The 19,233-nt window shown below is 44.9% G+C and overlaps 1 protein-coding gene across 3 annotated transcripts in view; it reads right to left on the minus strand.

Moving 5' to 3' along the window:
• CPLANE1 (ciliogenesis and planar polarity effector complex subunit 1) overlaps positions 1-19,233 on the minus strand; it is a 2,680,747-nt gene that overhangs the window by 2,358,951 nt on the left and 302,563 nt on the right. For all 3 annotated transcript variants that reach the window (XM_085631095.1, XM_085631092.1, XM_085631094.1), the window contains exon 12: positions 14,017-14,786. In XM_085631095.1, coding sequence (XP_085487221.1) covers positions 14,017-14,786 — 770 coding nt within the window. The remainder of the gene's footprint in view (positions 1-14,016; positions 14,787-19,233) is intronic.

Genomic DNA, 19,233 nt, shown 5'->3' on the forward strand with positions numbered 1-19,233 from the left:
ATGCATGGGAAAAACGCGTTTTGGGACCCCCCTTTTATCTCAGCCCCCGCTTGACGGATCCCCCCCGAGACTTTCAGGGTAGGAGCGGAGCGTAGCGCCCCACCTATTTTGAGAAATTCGCGAGGATTCGTCGACCGGCGCCAAAGTTATTCAAAATAGAATGTTGAGGTTTTCCTATGGAAACGTGGTCCTAACTATAACTACCTACTGGCGACCGCCAGTAGGTAATATATATATATATATATATATATATATATATATATATATATATTTATTTATTTATTTATTTATTATCTACTGGCGGTCGCCAGTAGATAGTTATAGTTAGGACCGTGTTTCCATAGGAAATCTCAAAATTCGATTTTGAATAACTTTGGCGCCAGTTGACGAATCTTCGTGAAATTTTCAAAACGAATGGGGCGCTCCGCTCAGCTCCTACCCTGAAAGTCTCGGGGGGATCCGTCAAGCGGGGGCCGAGAAAAAAGGGGGGTCCCAAAACGCGTTTTCCCCATGCATTTTCCCATAGGACCTTTAGTCGAAGGTACAGCCCGAACAGCTGAACAGAATTACTTGAAATTTGGCAGAGAGGTAGTCCTCAGGTTAGGGATGTGCCTTTTGCATATATGGAGTCAATCTGTTCAGTAGTTCCTGAGAAAATTGCAGTTAAAAGCACATACATATCTATAGCCGCGCACCCTTACGTGCGCGAGCGTAATTCTGATTGGTTGTTACATGTCAGTCAACGTTCGAATCGGTCGAAATCAGGAAGTGTCAGCCGCCATTTTGTTTGTTTTCAGTGCGAGAGTGGAAAAGGAAGGTGGCGAACGTGAAAAGGGGGCAGGGTAGAGAGTTCCTGAACCCCAAGCCTTGGTCAGGGGGTCCCTGAAGGACCCCGAAGGCAGAAAAAAACATTTAAATGCGCACGGTGAAAAACCATAAAAAAAAATTACAACATTTTTAATACGTAGTTTATTGAAAAATAAATATATAAAAAAAATTATAATAAATACATAACTTAGCATTTAAAAAACCGTACAAATTCACTGAAAAAACCATAGGTTTCACACACGTTATAGTTAGGAATTAGCATTTAAAAAACCTTGCAAATTCACTTAAAAAACCATAGGTTTCACACATGTTATAGTTGGGTGGCTATTTCACTCGTAAAAAACCAATGAAATTCCCCCGTTATAGTTAGTTGAGATAACTATAACTCGCGCGACCGCCACTCTATCACAAGGATGATGTCATGAGTGATGCCACTGACCATGTCATGAGTGATGTAATATGTGACGTCATGAGCAGAGGATTGCGGATGCGCGAGTTATAGTTATCTCAACTAACTATAACGGCGGAATATATATATATATAAAAAAAATATACATACAAAGCAAGTATGAAAAATCATAATAAACAATACACCATGCATACGTGAACATGTAATGAAATAATCACCTCCATACCTTATTTGAAAAGGTTTGGCAACACTGCTTAACCCACAGCTGATTCAGCCTCTCTCGCCAGATCCAGACAGTAATGCCGTGTAAAAGTGTGCACAGTTTTCCAGGTCGCAGCACGGCAAATCTTCTCTATAGACACTCCGGCAAAAAGAGCAGTAGATGAAGACACTGCCCTTGTGGAATGAGCCTTGGGTTTTGCAGATAAAGTATGTCCAGCTTTATAATGGCAGAATTGGATACAAGATGCAATCCACCTTGTAATAGTGGATTTCTTAACTGCTGTTCCAGGCTTTTGACCACCATAAGAAATAAACAATTGATCCGACTTTCTGATGGACACAGCACATGCAATATAACATTGCAGACATCTTTTAACATCCAAGGTATGCAAAGACTTTTCAGCAGAGGAAGAAGGATTGGGAAAGAAAGAACGCAGTATAACCGGCTCATTAAGATGGAAAGTAGAGGGAACCTTCTGAATGAACGTTGGATTAGTTAGATGAGTAGCACATAATCGTTGGTGAATTTCAAATAAGGTTGTTTGATAGTGAAAGTCTGGATTTCGCTGACCCTCCTAGCAGAGGTGAGAGCCACTAAAAGTGCCGTCTTCCAAGAGAGGTATTTGAGATCCCCCTTGTGAACAGGCTCAAAAGGCTGCTTCATGAGTTGTTGTAACACCAGATTAAGCCTCCATTCTGGAGGAGGGGCTTTGATGGGTGGAAAAGTTCTGAACAGCCCTTTTAGAAATTGTTTGATCAAGCGATTAGAGCAAAGGGATGCAGCTCCTGCAGAACGTCTGTAGGTCGAGATGGCCGCCAAATGCAACTTGACAGCAGTAAACATAAGACCAGACTTAGATAACGAAAGGAGATAATGCTGAACTTTATCTGGAGAACATCGTACAGGATGTAGATCTCTGTCAGCACACCAGGCACAGAATCGTTTCCATTTCAAAGCATAAGTCTTTAAGGTAGAAGGAGCTCTTGCTCTAGCAAGAATATCTCTACAATCTTGACGTAGATCTATCTCCTTGAATTCTGTGAATCCAGAAACCATGCAAGAAGATGCAATTGGACTGGACAAAGATGAAGTATCTGGCCCTTGCTCATTGATAACAAGGTCGGAACTGCAGGTAGGCGGTATGGTCTGCGGACAGTAGGATAAGCTCTGTGAACCAATGCTGACGCGGCCACTGCGAAGCAATGAGAATCATGCAACATGGTTCGATCTTGAGCTTGAGTAGAAGTCTTGGGATCAACGGAAAGGGGGGAAATGCGTACGCAAAGATCCCTGTCCATCTCATCATGAAGGCGTTGCCACACGAGCCCTTCTCCGGTTCCCAACTGGCAAAGAATGGGCACTTCCGATTGTTCTTGGATGCAAAGAGATCCAGATTTGGTGTGCCCCACATCTGAAATATGTGTTCCACGACTGATTGATCCAACTCCCATTCGTGACAGGACTTCGAGGACCTGCTCAGAGTGTCCGCTAAAGTGTTGTGAATCTCCGGCAAAAGCTCCACTTTGATTGTGATATTGTGAGAAAGCAGCCATTCCCAAATGCTTTGAGCTTCTTGAGACAGAATGTGAGAACGGGTACCTCCTTGCGTGTTTAAGTAGTGCATGCAAGTGGTGTTGTCGGTTCTGATAAGAACTGTTGACCCTTGAAGCCTTGGGAGAAAGGACTGCAACGCCAGGAAAATGGCTCGAAGTTCTAAGAAATTGATATGCATCTAGGCCATCGCAGCGGACCTTAGTCAAAAGAACAGAGCCTCCTTGTCATCAATACATAACAATCAACATACCTTTCATACTAACGGGGTGAGGATGGACAGCACAAATGTGATCACAATAATTGAGAGAAAAAATATGTCATGAAAATTTATTCACAATTTTATTTAAAAAAATCAGAAAATACACTACTATATATTGTCATATGGCTAATTAGGAAGCGATAACAATATGGACACATAATAGAAAACATCTACAATAGCAATTCAATAAACATCATAAAACATGAAATTAGGGACACAATAAAAAAGGACAAAGTAGTCCTATTCACAGAGGAAAATCACCAAACCAACGATTCATCAATTGCGACCCCAATTAATATCGCTTTCTATTAAACATGTCACAAAAACTGTAATCAAAGATTTTATGTGATTTCCTCTTTAAGAGCATCGACGCGTTTCGGTGGGCATTAATTCTCGGCCAACACCTTCATCAGGAAAAATTAAAATAGAGTCCCAATAGCAGTTACATTTAAAACCAGTGATACTAATTATTTAAAAAGCTGTATCCATAAAAGTACCGCCAAAAATTATTTTTGTCTTTGTCCGCGGCCAGGGTAGATCATTTGCGGTGGATTTATAGACACCTTAATTGTGTCTACACTGAGTCTAAAAAGACTTCAGGACACACGTGTTTTTCTATGTTGGTATTATCCTTGTACCTCCCACGCAAACGTTCAAGCACCTTAGGCAACTTTCATCTATAGAGTCCCCGCTTCACCGTCGAGTGTGGGTATAATATATATCCCAAACCAGGGTTAGGTGCCAATAAAGCACTCCGTTCTGCCGGTTGCGGTGCGTACAGTACAGCCTTCTGTGTAGATACATCGCAGCGGACCAACTTCCTCTTATACAAAGATCCTGAAGGTGTGCACCTCACCCTTCTAGGGTAACATCTGTACTGAGGATGAAGTCCGGTACAGAAGGCAGAAAGGTGAGCCCGATTGAGCCATTCCTGGAGCGCAGCCACCAGAAAAGCGGTTCTCGCATAACTGGAGTAATTTCCACTAGGTCGTCGAACGACCCCGAGATCTACAGCCACTGACTGTCTAGTTCCTCTTGAATCAGCCCCATTCTTAGACGGGTGTGAGGTACTAACAGAATTGCTGATTCCCAGGAATGATTTGATGAGTCTCACAGAAGCGAACCTTCTTTTTAGGGGTTATGATGCCAGAGAAATGAAACGCGATTGCCTTTCTTTGGACAAGAATGCCTTGTCCCCTGTAGTATCCAACACTGCCCCTAGAAAATTGAATTCTTTGAGAAGGGCAAAGAACTGATTTTGGAATGTTCAGGGACAGCCCCAGGGATTGAAATAGCTGTAGGTATGAGGACGTTGCTCGAGAAGCCTGCCGAAAGGAAGGAGCCTTTATTAGCCAATCGTCCAGATAAGAGAATAATTGTATGCCTTGAAGTCTGAGGTGAGCTGCCACCGGAGCCAGGAATTTTGTGAAAACTCTCGGGGCTGAGCGCAGGCCGAAGAGAAGGACTTTGAATTGGAAATGAGCACCTGCCACAGTAAAACTAAGGAATTTCCGATGCTTGGGATGAACGGGGATGTGGAAGTACGCATCCTAGAGATCCAATGTTGTCACGAAATCTGCATGGCCCAGAAGTTGAAGGATTTCTTGAAGGATGACCATGCGAAAGGATTTCTTTTGAAGATATTTGTTCAGCTTTCTTAAATCCAGGATAGGTCTCCATTCCCCTGACTTTTTCCTTATTAGAAAAAAGCGGGAAAAAACCCTTTCCCCATTTGAGAGCGAGGCACTCTCTCTATCGTTCCTTTCGAGATAATGTTTTTTGCTTTCTTCCTGAGAAGAGCCAGATGTGGAGGAAGTTTCTTTAAAGGTGGATGAGGAGGGGGGGTATCGACAAATTCCAGGGTATGCCTAAATTTTAGAATATCCAGACCCACTTGTCTGTGGTTAGACTTTTCCAATTGTTGAGATGTCGGGATACATTCAGAATCCTGTAAATAAGGTATGGCAGATCTGCTGCAGGTGCTAAGAAGTCGTCACTGTTTTCTAGCAGAATCCCTGACTTGAGGTTGACGTCTTATATTCTGCTGTCTATAAACGGCAGCTGGAGGGTTTCTGTAGGACTGCTGCTGTTGATAAATGTATCTTCCCTGATTTCCTTGGTTTTGGTATCTTTGATAGCTACCACGAAAGGTATACGATCCTATGCCCCTAGATCCCCGAAAAGGAGTCTTCCTATATTGTAAGGTGCCAAGGGCTCTGGCAGTGTCAGTATCTTTTTTGATGACTTGCAAAGCCTCATCTATGTGTTTTCCAAATAACATATCACCATCGAATGGAATGTCCAAAATCTTCGTTTGGACCTCAGGGCGAAAGGTGGTAGATTTCAATCATCCCGACGTCTAAGGACTGCTGCTCCGGCAAGATGACGAAAGCCCAAGGAGGCTAAATCCATAGAAATATCAATAATTTCCCATGCAGCCCTTTCTCCTACAAGAAGAATTTTCTTTGCCTCCTGCTTCTGGTCATCAGGTAGTAAATCAAGGTATAGAGAAATGTCCGACCATAGTGGGCGGTCATATTTCCCTAGAATCGCTAAAGAGTTAGTAGTACGAACTGAAGCACCCGCCATGGTGGTCAAACGCTTACCAATGTTATCAAGGCGCCTCCCATCCTTATCCGGCGGTGCTGTCACAGGAATGGATGGATTCCGAAACTTACGCTGAGCCACCTGTGAAATAACGGAATCTGGTCTAGGATGTCCGGACAGGCAAGCAGGAGCATTATCCGGTGCTTTGTAATTTTTATCGATTCTAGAGAGAATCGCAGGCACTGAAAATGGAGTTTATTATTTTAGTCCCTTCTTCCCAGATATGATCTATTATAGGGATAGAACGAAAAGATTTCCTACTTTGGTCCTTAAAATCGTAAAGGAAACAATCGGTTTGCTTCACAGATACAGGAAGATGAAACCTGGTTGCTGCCTTTTCCATAATTGCGTGAAAACCTCCAATATCTTCAGGAGGGGAATCTACTGCCTGAGGAACTGGTGAGGATGGCGTAGGAATCAAATATTCATCCCATTCATCCACAGTTGTGGGAGAGTTTGGTAATTCCCCATCTTCAGCCACAGTATCGCCATCATCATCTTGGACTAAATTTTGCGCAGGTACAACCTCCTGAGGTACATTGATCGGGGCAGAAGGACTTGCAATCTGCAAAACCACAGACGTAGTGGGTTGTATTTGAACAGGCGCTGTTGGTGGAAAGCGTGTATGATAATCCCTCAACAAAGCAGTCAGATCCTGCATCAAGGCTTTAGGCATCTGCACCATAGGTTCCTACTGAAATGAAGCCTCTTGAGGACCCCGCAGAGACTCCCAAGGCTCATAGTACTCTTCCTCATCGTCATCATCCTCATCCTGATACTTGATCCGGAGTTGAGAAGGGTTACGTGCTGGGCTAAAAGGTCCATCATCATCTGACTCCTCCAGATAGTGACTAGGAGGCAAGGTTGAAATATGAGAAACGTCCTGGTAATAGTTTCTTGAAGATGAGAATGACGACGACAATTTTGATGTTAAAACTGGCGTAATCTGTAAAGATGTAGGCCTTTTATGCTTCAGCGTCGACAAGATATACACAGACGGTGAATCAGTATCAGCTGAGATAGCCATAACAGAAGTTACCGTCGACGTTGTAATAGTCGACGTCGTTGACGAAAAAACCATCGTCGACGATGTTGTCGTTGTCGCCGAAGCCGCTGCCGTCGTCGTCGACGGAGAACTCGTTGACGGGAGGAGTATCGTCGTCGACGGTGGACTCGTCGACGGGTGGTGAATCGTCGTTGACTGCGGACCCATCAACGGGAGAGGTATCGTCATTGACGGTGGACCCATCGACGAGAGTTGCATCGTCGTCGAAGGAGTAGACGGCATGTGTCCCCTCGACGACGAAGTAGGCGTCGACGAGATTGGCATCGTCGACGGCAACGATATATTAGTCGACGGTGCTATCGTCGACAAAGCGATAGTCGACTACGGGATTTTCTTCGTCGCGTCGAGGAATCCCTCACCATCTGAGGAGATTTCATTGTCGTCCGTGCTTTTTCCGACGTCGACGGGATCTCAGAATAAGATTTCTGCTGTTTTGAGGCAGTTTTCACTGAAATCTTCATTTTTTCATCAGATGTCACCTCTGAAGAGAATAAAAGCTTCTCTTTTTTTGAGAAAGTGACCAGTCTCAGAGTGAGGCTTCTTCAAGGACTTACTCTGTCGCTCAGGGGGATCACCAGATCTATTCCTCTTTTTGGCCAGAGGGGTGGACGCCTGAGGACTCACACTGCCATCATCCCCTGAACCAACATCAGATGTAGCCATCAACTTCTCCAGCCAAACCAGCAATCTTCCCTCTCTGTCTTTCAAAGTCTTTGAAGGGAAGGTTCTACAATTCCTGCAGTCTTTAACCTTGTGTGTTGGGTAAAGACAATAAATACATTCCTTGTGGGGATCCTCAAAATGTAGTCTTCTTCCCACATGAGGAGCAAGGCAAAAACAAGCGTTTCTTTGATGAGTCAGACATATCTGCTCACAAAGTTCAGCCAAAGGTGAAGAAAAACTGAGCAGAGCTCAGGGAGACTCCCTGTCACACGACGTGCGGTAGAAAATCTTAGGGTTTGCCTCTCTGTGGAGGGTTCTAAGAGGGTGGTGCAGCCTGATTGGCTGTGTTCCAGATTTGGTTCTTTTTACAAAAGGACTAAGATAGGCTAATGTAGTGACTTTACTGTCCATATTAGCCTATTGTATAATGTTTTTTAGGACTATTATGTATATGTTTTATTGTACCGCGAGACTCCCACCTCGTTGGCGGGGATGATTCTAAGCATGTGAAGCTATGAAAGATATCTCAATACTGGATAAACATGTATTGCATTTGGGCACTTGTCAGCGACTTGCAGGATTGTTCTTTTGGACTTAAGGCAAGTATAGGGGAAGGTCCAAGGCAACACCAAGAGGTCACCATAGGATGCTCTGGGATGTTCAGGTGCAGAGGTGTGTCAATTTGTCGGGTGTCCCATCCACTTCAATGGGAGAACGGTCCGGTTACAAAGAGGCTACAAGTTGGAACTGGGGGACCATGCGGGGAGACTCACAGGGGGCTAGATCCTTGAGATCCTCGGGCACCCAGGGACACCCTTGGTCCACTTCTCCTCGAGCTAGGGGGCTCGGATGCAATGGGGTCTTTTAGGGGCGGATTACATTACAAGTGTCTCTCACGGTTGGAGGGAACCAGCAGAAATAGCCTGCAGGTGATGACTGGAAGTCTAGTAGCGTGGGCATAGCTCTTGTGGGTCTGGGGACCCTGTTGGCACGAGAAAGCAAAAGACACACAATTGATGGACGGAATGCAGAGCAAATCAAAACATTCACCCCCAGTCAAGAGATCTGGGTTAAATCCATCATTCTTTTGCTCACCATGCCAGCCCAGTTTAGACCTGGCCATATGCAAATCAGTCTTGACCATGTGCATCATGGGAACAGTCCAGCCTGAACTCCCAAGCCAGGTCATCCCTGAACCGGAAACAAGCATCCTAGGACCGGTTTCGGGGTTTCACCCCTCTTCAGCCAGGATAGCTTGATTCCAGTGGGACAGTGAGCCCAGGACCCACGTCTGGGCATACCTGGCGCACTTAGGGCGAGAAAGCAAAAGACACACAATCGATGGACGGATTGCAGAGCAAATCAAAACATTCACCCCCAGTCAAGAGATCTGGGTTAAATCCATCATTCTTTTGCTCACCATGCCACCCCAGTTTAGATCTGGCCATATGCAAATCAGTCTTGACCCTGTGCCTCATGGGAACTGTCCAGCCTGAACTGCCAAGTCAGGTCCTCCCTGGACCGGAAACAAGCATCCTAGGACCGGTTCCGGGGTTTCACCCGGTTGGCACGGTCACGCCTCTAGGACCTGGGCTCTGGAGCACGGCTGCATAGTTGCTTTGAGGCATCAGGTGCTGGAGGTCACAGTCAAGTCTTGGTCTTTCTGTTGCAGAAGAGGGGGAAACAGGACAGCTGTGCCACTCATCAAATGGGTCTCACTGTCCCTCGACATGCAGGTCTGTCTTCCTCAGCATTGGTGTCCGGATTGGGCACAACAAACCCTGGCATCTGCAAGAGGTCCTCTACCCGGGTATTGGTCCTTGTATCCTCCCATTCAGCGGGCAGACAGGTTTGACCTTCTGGAGCACAGGGTTTTCTTCCTGGGGAGCTGCTGTGTCGTGCTGGCCGGGGAGTAACAGCTCGGTGGACCGCACCTTGTGTCTTTGGTGTCTGCGGCTGCAGGGGAGTAGCTGCTCTACTCCAAGAAAGATTCTGCAGGCAATATGGCCAGTTTCTTGGAGACTGCACAACATCAGGCCGAGTAGGCTTCTCTTACAAATGTTGTTCCTCGGTTTTCGTGGCAGGACTCTTCTTTATCCACTCTTTCTCTTGATTCATCAGAATCTGAAGATCTGGTATCAGGGGTGTCCCCTAAATTCACAATTTAGGGGTGTTAATGGGAGTGAGGGGTCCAAATGGGCTACTTGCCATTGTGGTCACTACACCGCCTATATGACCACATCCTACAGGGAAGTGGGAGTTACCCTGTCCCAGAGTCCCTAAGTTTGCTAACACACAGATGGGTAACTGAAAAGTCGTGTCCACCTCAGATTGGCCCACCTTAGGGGTGGTACTAGCCTTGGGGTGGGCACGCCTATCTAACTTTCCCACCTGTCCACATGCCAAAGGGCTCTGTACAATGGGGATTGGCTTTGTCTCCTGTGAGGGAAGCCAGACTTGCATTTCAAAGGCGTTCGCATCCTCGAAGCTCCCCTGCCTTGGAATGCTAATCAGCAGGTCATCCTGTGGAAGGGGGTGTTGTCAACCTCTTCCCAAGCAGGCTTTGTTTCGGACCTCCTCAGAGAAAAGGCTGCACTGTTGGGGTCAGACACTCATCTATGGTGGCAGGCTGGGAAAAACCAGACAGCCAACACACCAGGGACTGGTAGGTTTACAGGAGGCACCTCTAAGGTTCCCTCTGTGTGCATATATTAATAAATCCAACACCACTGGTATCAGTGTGGGCTCATTAATAGGAGGTGTTTGATACCAAACATGCCTACTTTCAGTGTGGCCATCGTGTAACTGATGAACTTGTTTTCACCACTGTTCAGCACATGCTTTTAAGATGGCTTCCTTGGTCACTTGCATTATCTAGTAATAGAACTAGACATCACAGGGGCATATATTCTCATGCAGATATGTCCTCACATAAAATATAATGCACCCTGCCTTAGGGCTCAAAGGCCTGCTATAGGGGTGACTAACATTTTTGATGCAGTGACTCTGACATGGCACACATGAGTGTGTCATGCTGTGTTTTCACTAATGGCTTGCACCATGTCATGCAGCCTGCACTGGTAGTCTGTGTGGAATTTGTATGTGGGTCTGTTAGGGTGGCATAAGATATGCTGCACCCCTTAGGGACCCTCTTTAGTACCCCTGTAGGAAGCTGGCTTAGTATATGGTGCACACCTTTTTAAGTGAAGCACCTTGCACTAATCAACACAATCCTTATGGTGATTTTAGTGGTCTTTGATAACCATAGAAACCTCTCTAAGTACTAGCTGTGGAGAGCCACCTTCAGGCGTATCCAGAAGGAGAGTTAAGCAGCTTGTTTTACCAGGTCTAATCATGTAGTGTAGGTTCAAGAAAAAAGAACAACACGGTGTATATATAAAAATCTGTCTATTTAATACACAACACTCACTAACACATTGGTATATCTCCTCCCTGAAGATATCAGCACAAATACACAATACTTCAATTTCAAATAGGTAAGTAAGCGCAATACACAGTGGTTGCCAAACCATATACTAAAAAAGTGGAATGCGAACTGCGACCAAAGTCGGGACTTGGACCAGGAGACTACGAAGAGCTAAGGACACAAGGAACCACCCAAAGTAAGTACCCAGAAACTGTGTGCAGAGTGAAAACACAGCCGCCTATTGAATAGAAGTCAACTGGAAAGTCGCGGTTGCAGTTCTGAAGAAGAACCCTTCCCAGTAGACTCTGAAGAAACTCTGTGGAAAACAGTAGGTTGGAGAGTCACCCCACTATGGATACCCCAGGAACCAGGAAACCTACACCAGGAAAGCCGAGAGCATAGGTGCAAACTGACATTGGAAACCACAGTAGACCACAATGGAGGACTTCAGAAAAGATGCCGCTGGCAAAGACTGTGCAAAAGTCCGGGGGAACCCAAGGGTGCATTTTTTAAGTGAAGAACATCCAAGTAGAGGGACAGAGTCTATTCCACTTGGAGGTGACCAGGCCTTCCTGAAGAAAGGTGAAAAATCCCACTTCAGAAGATATATCTAAAGAAGTTATCCGGGTCCCCACACGTGGGCGGGTCTATTCAAGTTCTTATGACTATACATGGAAATCCCCTACGAGAAAACCAGGGGGTCAGTGTCCGGTGGGAGCACCAACAATGTCAATGTCAATGTCAAGGTACTTATAGAGTGCACTGTCACCAGACGGCCACCTTGCTGTGTCGCCTTGCGGTTTCCTGGCGCTGATACTCATACCGCTGTGGAACCCCTCCTGGCTTTCCCTGTGAAGTGTCCACTCCTGGGCACCGCCAGGGTGAGGCTAGGCATCCTTAGCGCTGTTGGGGCCGGTGTGGAGGCTAAGCAAGCTATTGCCCAGAGTTGCAGCGTGGGGCCCGTGATTAGAATAGGCACCGAGGCGAGAATAGACAGGTCCGAGGGAATTGAGCCCGAGCCCCGCCGAGGCGGGAATCGAACCCTGGTCCCTGGCCAGAACTCTGCTTCAGGGTCTGCCGCTCTAACCATTGAGCCACACTCCTCAACAAGCCTTGGCAGCTGCAACAGGCGTGGTAGAAGGAGCAACATTGGGACCAGCAAGGTCCAAGGGACTCACCACAAGCAGGAGAGTCAGGGCAGGCCTCGAACAACCAGGGGAGCCCACTGAGGCAGGATAAGACCCTCGAGAGGATCCACGGACCAAAGGTACAGGGGTGGCAAGAGGACCTGGAAAAGCTAACCAAAGATGATTGCCCATGATGCAGAGGATGCAGTGAGGACGCTGAACTTGGCAGGAAGAGATGCTGGAGGATGAAGCATCTGGTAGCCTGAAGATCTCTGGAGTGCAGAGCCAACCAGCCTTGGCAAAGGTATGTTGCTGCGGTGCACAGGGGCTTGGACCCAGCGGTTCCGACCAGGCAGACCCTGGAAGGTTGTTACCAGGAGTACTGAGGGCTTCCCAGAGGAGCACCCCAGTGCATGGAATCATCCTTCCAACACTGGTAATGGTGTTGGGGTAAAATTCAAACTTGTTTGATGCCAAACATGCCCAGGTTTGGCACAGCCACTATAAAGTTAGCCATTGCATAATGTCAGATGGCCATTATATGTATTAAAATGGCTGACCGCACTTACAAAACCTGGAGAATCAACTCTGGGATTTGTAGGGGTGTCCTGCTCATGCAGGGGCATCCACACACTTATAACCTAGCACCCTGCCTTCAGGATTGAAAGACCTGCCTTAGGGGTGAGATATAGGGTTTAAGTGTAGAGACCTCAGATATAAAAAAACGTAAATCAGTTGCTAGCACCAGCTTACATAGGGTGTAATGGCAGGCCTGTAGTCACAGTTTTAGTGGTCTCTCATGGGTGGCACAATACATGCTGCAGCCCACAGGAGACCCCTGGTGTACCTATGCCCTGGGTACCTTAGTACCATATACTAGGGACTTATAATGGTACATCAGTAGCCAACTGTGGAGGTTCAGAAGTACTTACCATGTCAGATTTAGGTAGGAAACACAGTGGCTGGGGTCGTAATTAGCAGGATCCCAGTCAGACTGGTCAACAAAACATACTGACACCAGCAAAAAGTGGGGGTAACCATGCTAGAAAAGCCCTACCTTCATACAACCCCTGTTCTAGGTACTTACAGTCTCATTTATTAGGGACTTACGTGGGTGCTAACGTCCTTAGGAAGTTGTAACACAATTAGACTTTACCTTGTTTTCGGGAAGGAGCACTGGCACGGAGGTGTAGTTAGCAGACCTCGGAGCATGGTCAGCGTCGAAAATCAGCATCTAGTAGCTAAAGAAGGGGGCAAAAAGTGTGTGTGTGTGGGGGGGGGGGGGGGGGGGGGGGGAGGGGGAGGGTAACTGCAACAACGGCCCAGTTCCCTACAAATGTAAAAGGCCCCAATTGACAAAGCTGGTGCTCAGTAACCGCTGTGTACCCCCGGATCCCCTAACTAGTTCCCAGACAAAGAGAAAACAAAACCGTTTAACATGAATTTATCTCGTGCTTAGCCATTCTTGGTCATTTTAAGAGTAATAAAACAATCCAGTATCATACAAGCTTTGAAAGTGAGAATCTATCGTCTAACACTACTACATAAAATAAATACTTTCAATGTTAACATGCAGTTAAATGAAATGCTTCCACTCTATGGCTTCTTTTGTGGGTCCTACCCTACCCAGCCTTGCCTAACTTTCCTTTTTTCCAGACAGTTGCACTAGTAATCAACAGACTTGCATTCATTGTGAGAGAACATCGAGAGATAAGGCACCTTATCACTAAAAATTGGCTATGTAATGACAGTAAAACCTTAAACCTCCTCCCTTTATCAAATTACTATTACACTGTAAAAGGCAGCATGCAATGTTCACATACACTACCCAAAAACAGTAAAACAAATCATACCTTTTATCTGGGCTGTGATCAAAGTTTGAAGCTCTTGGAGGGATACTGCGTAGAAAATCCATGAAGAAAAAATCATTAAAGTTGCTCTCAAAAAGATTTTGGCATAGAGGTGAAAAAAGCGAATCAAGCTCCACAAACGAATCTTTGCCAGCTGGTGCGGAAATAGTGTCACACTGAGGTGTGTAGATAATATTAAGGTAGTAAGAGACCATTTTCAGTAAACTGAAAGCTTCCATCAGGGTCCTGGAGAAAGGCTGATCCTGCTGATGAACGATCAGTTTAACTACTTCAGATGTTAGCTTTATCATATGTCGAAACCCTCGTCTATGTGGCACATCCCACCGCAGGACAGTTAAACATTGCTGGAAAAGTTGGAAGACACAGTGCACCCATGAACTGTTCTTGGTAGTCTTTCTTGAAAATGTGTCTTTTGTTGATGGTGAATATTTTGAAAACTGAAGCACACTGATTAGGTGACTTAAAAGACCAACGGTACTATTCAATAGCACACCTTTTTCTTCAAAGGTTCCAAATGATATTCCCAAACTCCAAGCAGCCAGGAGTTTTCTCTGAATACAGTTCAACTTGGTAAAAATATTGCCTTCATCATCCATTTCATCTGTAGCATCCGCAGCATGAATTGTGTCAAACATGGATGCAAACTCCAACCTACCTTGATCAACACTCTTGCCAGAAGAATCAGGTTTAAAACTGAATGAGGTGAATCCATCCTTTGACAGAACTTCATCCTCAGAATCTTCTTCGTAACCCTTTGGACAAAGAAAGTGTTTAGGTGGGATTGAACTGTTCAAGATGCATACATTATTCTGCAAAATAACCATAATACAAGTTGATTTGTATGAGCCGTTGCTCGGGATTCATAAATCTAAGTATACCCAAACTGCAAAGATGACTCTTTGTGAGGTGTATCTTGGTTCCTTCATGACTTGTATCCACCCTAAGGGGCAGGAATCTTAATATTCTCTTTATTAGCCCACTAGAAAGCCACCTTCACGGTACACAGCCATTACAATACTGTGGTTCGGACTTATGCAGGGGGCACACAGCAGGCACACATTCCTCTTCCATTCTTTTTAGATTTTTATTTTGAGCCATAAATGCGACAGCATATAGTACAATCAACAAAAAGCAAGACACCAAAGGAAAAAAAAAAAAAGGGAATATATATATATATGAGTAAAACATAGATTGTACACAAATTATTCATTGAAGTTGGAAAAGTAAACATAATTCCGAACAACTCAATTTCCTGATTCCACAGGTTGGTTACAGCAAAAGAACTAACATATATATATAAAGACTATATAGCTGTGTAACAGAAAAAGAGCTATGATACGAAAAAGAATATACTAGAGTAGCAGTACCTCATTAGTCCCATTGGAGGCTAGCCCATATCCTATAACATTTAAGCCAAGAGCGAGGCCCTCTAGCCTTTGTCACAGCAAATTACATTTCGTATACCTGTCGGAGTAGAACCCACACCTCGCATATACTTAGACCAACATTATTTATCCAGACTCTAGCAATACATAGTCGGGCACATACAAAAATGATAGTTGCTAACAAACTCTCATACCCAGCATCATCGCATTTGATCCCAAGAATATTTCTTTTTCAGTGAGCTGATAATTTTGGCCAATAAATGGGGTAAGAATATTGGAAACCTCAGTCCAGAATCTATTAAGCCCGGGCAGTCAATGAACATATATGCATTAAGTCAGCTGCATATAGTTGGCATTTCGGACAAAATGACTTAAGACAGGGTCGAGATAGTGCCCACTTAGAAATGATCGCTGGTGTATAATACAGCATATAAATTGTCCGATGCTGCTGTAATTTCAAATTAACAGAAGTTACCGCCCTATCCAATACCCCCATTGACTCCTGTATTTCCTCAGCCGTTATATCCGCCCTGAGAGTCTGGCACAATTTAGTAGCTATATGCAAACTATCATCATTAGCTGCTGCTAAGAATTTCTGATAGGCAGCACCAATTGCACCACGGCCGGGACTCTTATATATTCCTGACAGTATTTCCGATGGGTTTGGCATGACTAATAGCTTTTGACCTCTAACGAAGAAGTCCCTAATTTGTAAGTACTTAAAAAAGGTACTCTGCCTTAGTCCAAACTCAGCTTTTTGTGAGCTAAAACAGCGAAACCCACGTTCATAGTACAGTTGTCCGATCTGATTGATGCTGCTTCGTTGCCACCCCTTCCTGTTAGTCTTGAAATATATCAGGGAGCATAGGATTGCACCATAGCAACGTATATTGATGAAAGCGGGGCAAAGAGTATTGTGTACAAATATCCTGCCAAACCTTAGTAATATCACTGACCATCTTGAACTTAACTCGTTTGAAGTAGTTCAGATCAGAAGTCTTATACAACATGAAACCGCCCGTTGGACCGCCGGCTAACTGATAGAACACTAACGCCCGACCAGCCTCCTTCCCACACAGCAGACCCCGAATCCGTCCAAGGAAAGAAGCCCAGCAGTAGAGCTTGAAGTCTGGAAGCTTAAACCTCCCTTGTGTATATGGCAGTTTCATAAGCCGAAGAACCCTCCTGGCACGTCTCTACCCCCCAAATGAAACTGCCTATAGCACTGTCTAATTGTTTAAAAAAAAGTCAGAGGAACTCGTAAAGGTATCGAACGGAATAAATACAGAAATTTAGGCAATACATTTATTCTAATTATGTTGCACCTTCCATAAATGCTGATTGGTAGCCGATTCCAACTACGCAATTTAGCCAGGATTGTTTTGAGTATTGGCTCATAATTCAAAGATACAATATCATCAACTTCACTGCTAAGACAAACACCAAGGTAGGTAGCTGTTTGTATGACCCCTAGTGAGAGAGGCACATTTTCAGATTGGAAATTTAAAATTGTGTCTTGGCTGCATTCAACTTATAGCCAGAAACGGAGCTAAACAGCTCAGCCTGTCGCATGATGTTGGATATAGCTTTACCAGGATTAGCAGAAAAAACTGCAATATCGTCTGCATACGCAGTGGCTTTAAGTTCCACGCCGTTGAGACACACTGGGGGAATCAATCCGTCCTGTTGCAAATGCCTTATAAACGGCTCAATGTACAGAGCAAACAGCAAGAGGGACAATGGGCATCCCTGCCTAGTTCCCCACGGGCAGATGTAATACCATTCAGTTTAATTGCTGCTACCGGCTTCTTATAAAGCTTCTGCACAGAAGAAATAAACCGAGAGCCAAGACCAAATGTGAGCATAGTCAACCAGAGCGCTTCCCAGGCAGCTCTGTCAAATGCCTTTTCCGCATTGAACATGATCATCCCTATCCGTTTGTCAAGTTTACCAGAGACGTCAAAGGCAGTTACAGAGGTACTAATGTGAGCCGTCGTATCTCGCTCAGGGACAAAGCCATGCTGCTGTTCCGAGACTAACATATGGATAATAGGAATGAGGCGTGAAGCCAAAATCTTAGAATGGATTTTGGCATCGGCATTAATTAACGATATTGGCCGATAGGAACCTCTATCGTCACTTGGCTTTCCCTTCTTAGGGAATACGACAATATTAGTAACACTCCATGAAGTAGGAGCCTCGCCCCTACTGGTAATATCTGGACACATCAGCGTAAAAACCGGCACCAATATATCACTAGAAATGTTATAAAGTTCAAGCGGGATGGTGTACTCGCCAACAGCTTTGCCCGAGGGCAGAGATTTTATAGCCTCCTTAACCTCAAGTGGTTCTATATCTTTTTGTAACTCTATAACATCAAAAGAGCCGAGTTGGGATATGTGACCCTCCTGTAAATACTCAAGAAAGATGTGTTTATTAAATGTCTCAGACTCTGAATATAAATTAGCTTAGAATAATCAAAACTGCTCCACAATATCCTGCGGCTGAGTAACAGACATGCCACCATCCCCTTTAATTAGTTTAATATGAGATCGAGCCTTTTGATCCGCAATTTGGGTTGCCAGCACACGCCCCACCCTTTCTCCATATTCATACTGTAAAGTTTTGTACTTGTGGTAATTAGTAGCAATTTATCCATTAGCCCTCTATTGATTTTAGACCTAACTTTTAAAAGCCGAAGGTATATTGCCTGAGCCATTGGATCACTTGCACCAATTGCCCTAGCATGTTGATGTTCAAGATCTAAGTATTCCAGACGATCCTGTCCTACCGTCGCAGTTACCCGCTTATTTGTGCTAAAATGAACTGAAGAGTTGCCCCCCTAAAAAAGGCTTTCATACAATCCCAGACTATTGAGATATCAGCGGTTCCCAAGTCATTATTAAGATATTCCTTTAATAGCCCTCTAATATGGGCCACATATTTAAGATTGCTAAGCAAATGTCTGGGAAATGAAAAAGCACGAAATTCCTTTCTGGCCCCAAATTGTTTCTGTAAAGTTAACATTACTGGGTTGTGTCCAAAATGCAATTGAAGTCCCCATAATCATCAAATCCCCGGCCCACCCTAATAATTCAAAACTTAAATAATCAAAAATATCAGGACAAATCGGAGTTAGGACCATATACTACACAGATCGTAACCTTGTGCCCTGCAATCAACAATTGAGCAATCGCCAACCTACCCTTAGCGTCAGCTAGTGTACGTAAAACAGTACCTACTACGTTCCTAGATTTCATTATAGCCACCCCCCGTATAGAAACTGTTTGTGAATTGCATACTAATATATCATACCAGAGTTGACCTAGCAATGACCTGTCCTTGTATGCGATCTGTGTCTCAGTTAAGCCGAGTAGGTGTGGTTTGAATGCACGGAGTTCCTCCCCAATTAATCGCTGTTTCCTAGCTTTATTCAGCCCCGCAACATTCCACACATACATTTCAGATCAGACATTACATATTTTAATTTCAGCCGCCTCCAACCTGATCTCCGGTTCAAATACCTTGTGTGCAACACCTAAATTTCCAACTATTGATTGGCTCTTTAAACCCCTCTCACCCCCACCCCCTCTCAAAACGCATGTTAAAGGTCCAATTACCGTCAGAACAACGTCCCACCCAACCCCAGCCACACCCTCCCCCCAGAACCTACAGAAAGGAATCATCCCCTTGTCCGACTTTCGCTGAATGACAGCCAACAGAGAATGACCCCACCCCCCCCCCGCGACCAGTCTCCCCTCTCCCCCACTCCACCCAAAAGTGTATTAACTAAAGTACAAAATGTAAATACATC

Source organism: Triturus cristatus, chromosome 2_1, assembly GCF_964204655.1.
Source record: "Triturus cristatus chromosome 2_1, aTriCri1.1, whole genome shotgun sequence".
Lineage (NCBI taxonomy): Eukaryota > Metazoa > Chordata > Amphibia > Caudata > Salamandridae > Triturus > Triturus cristatus.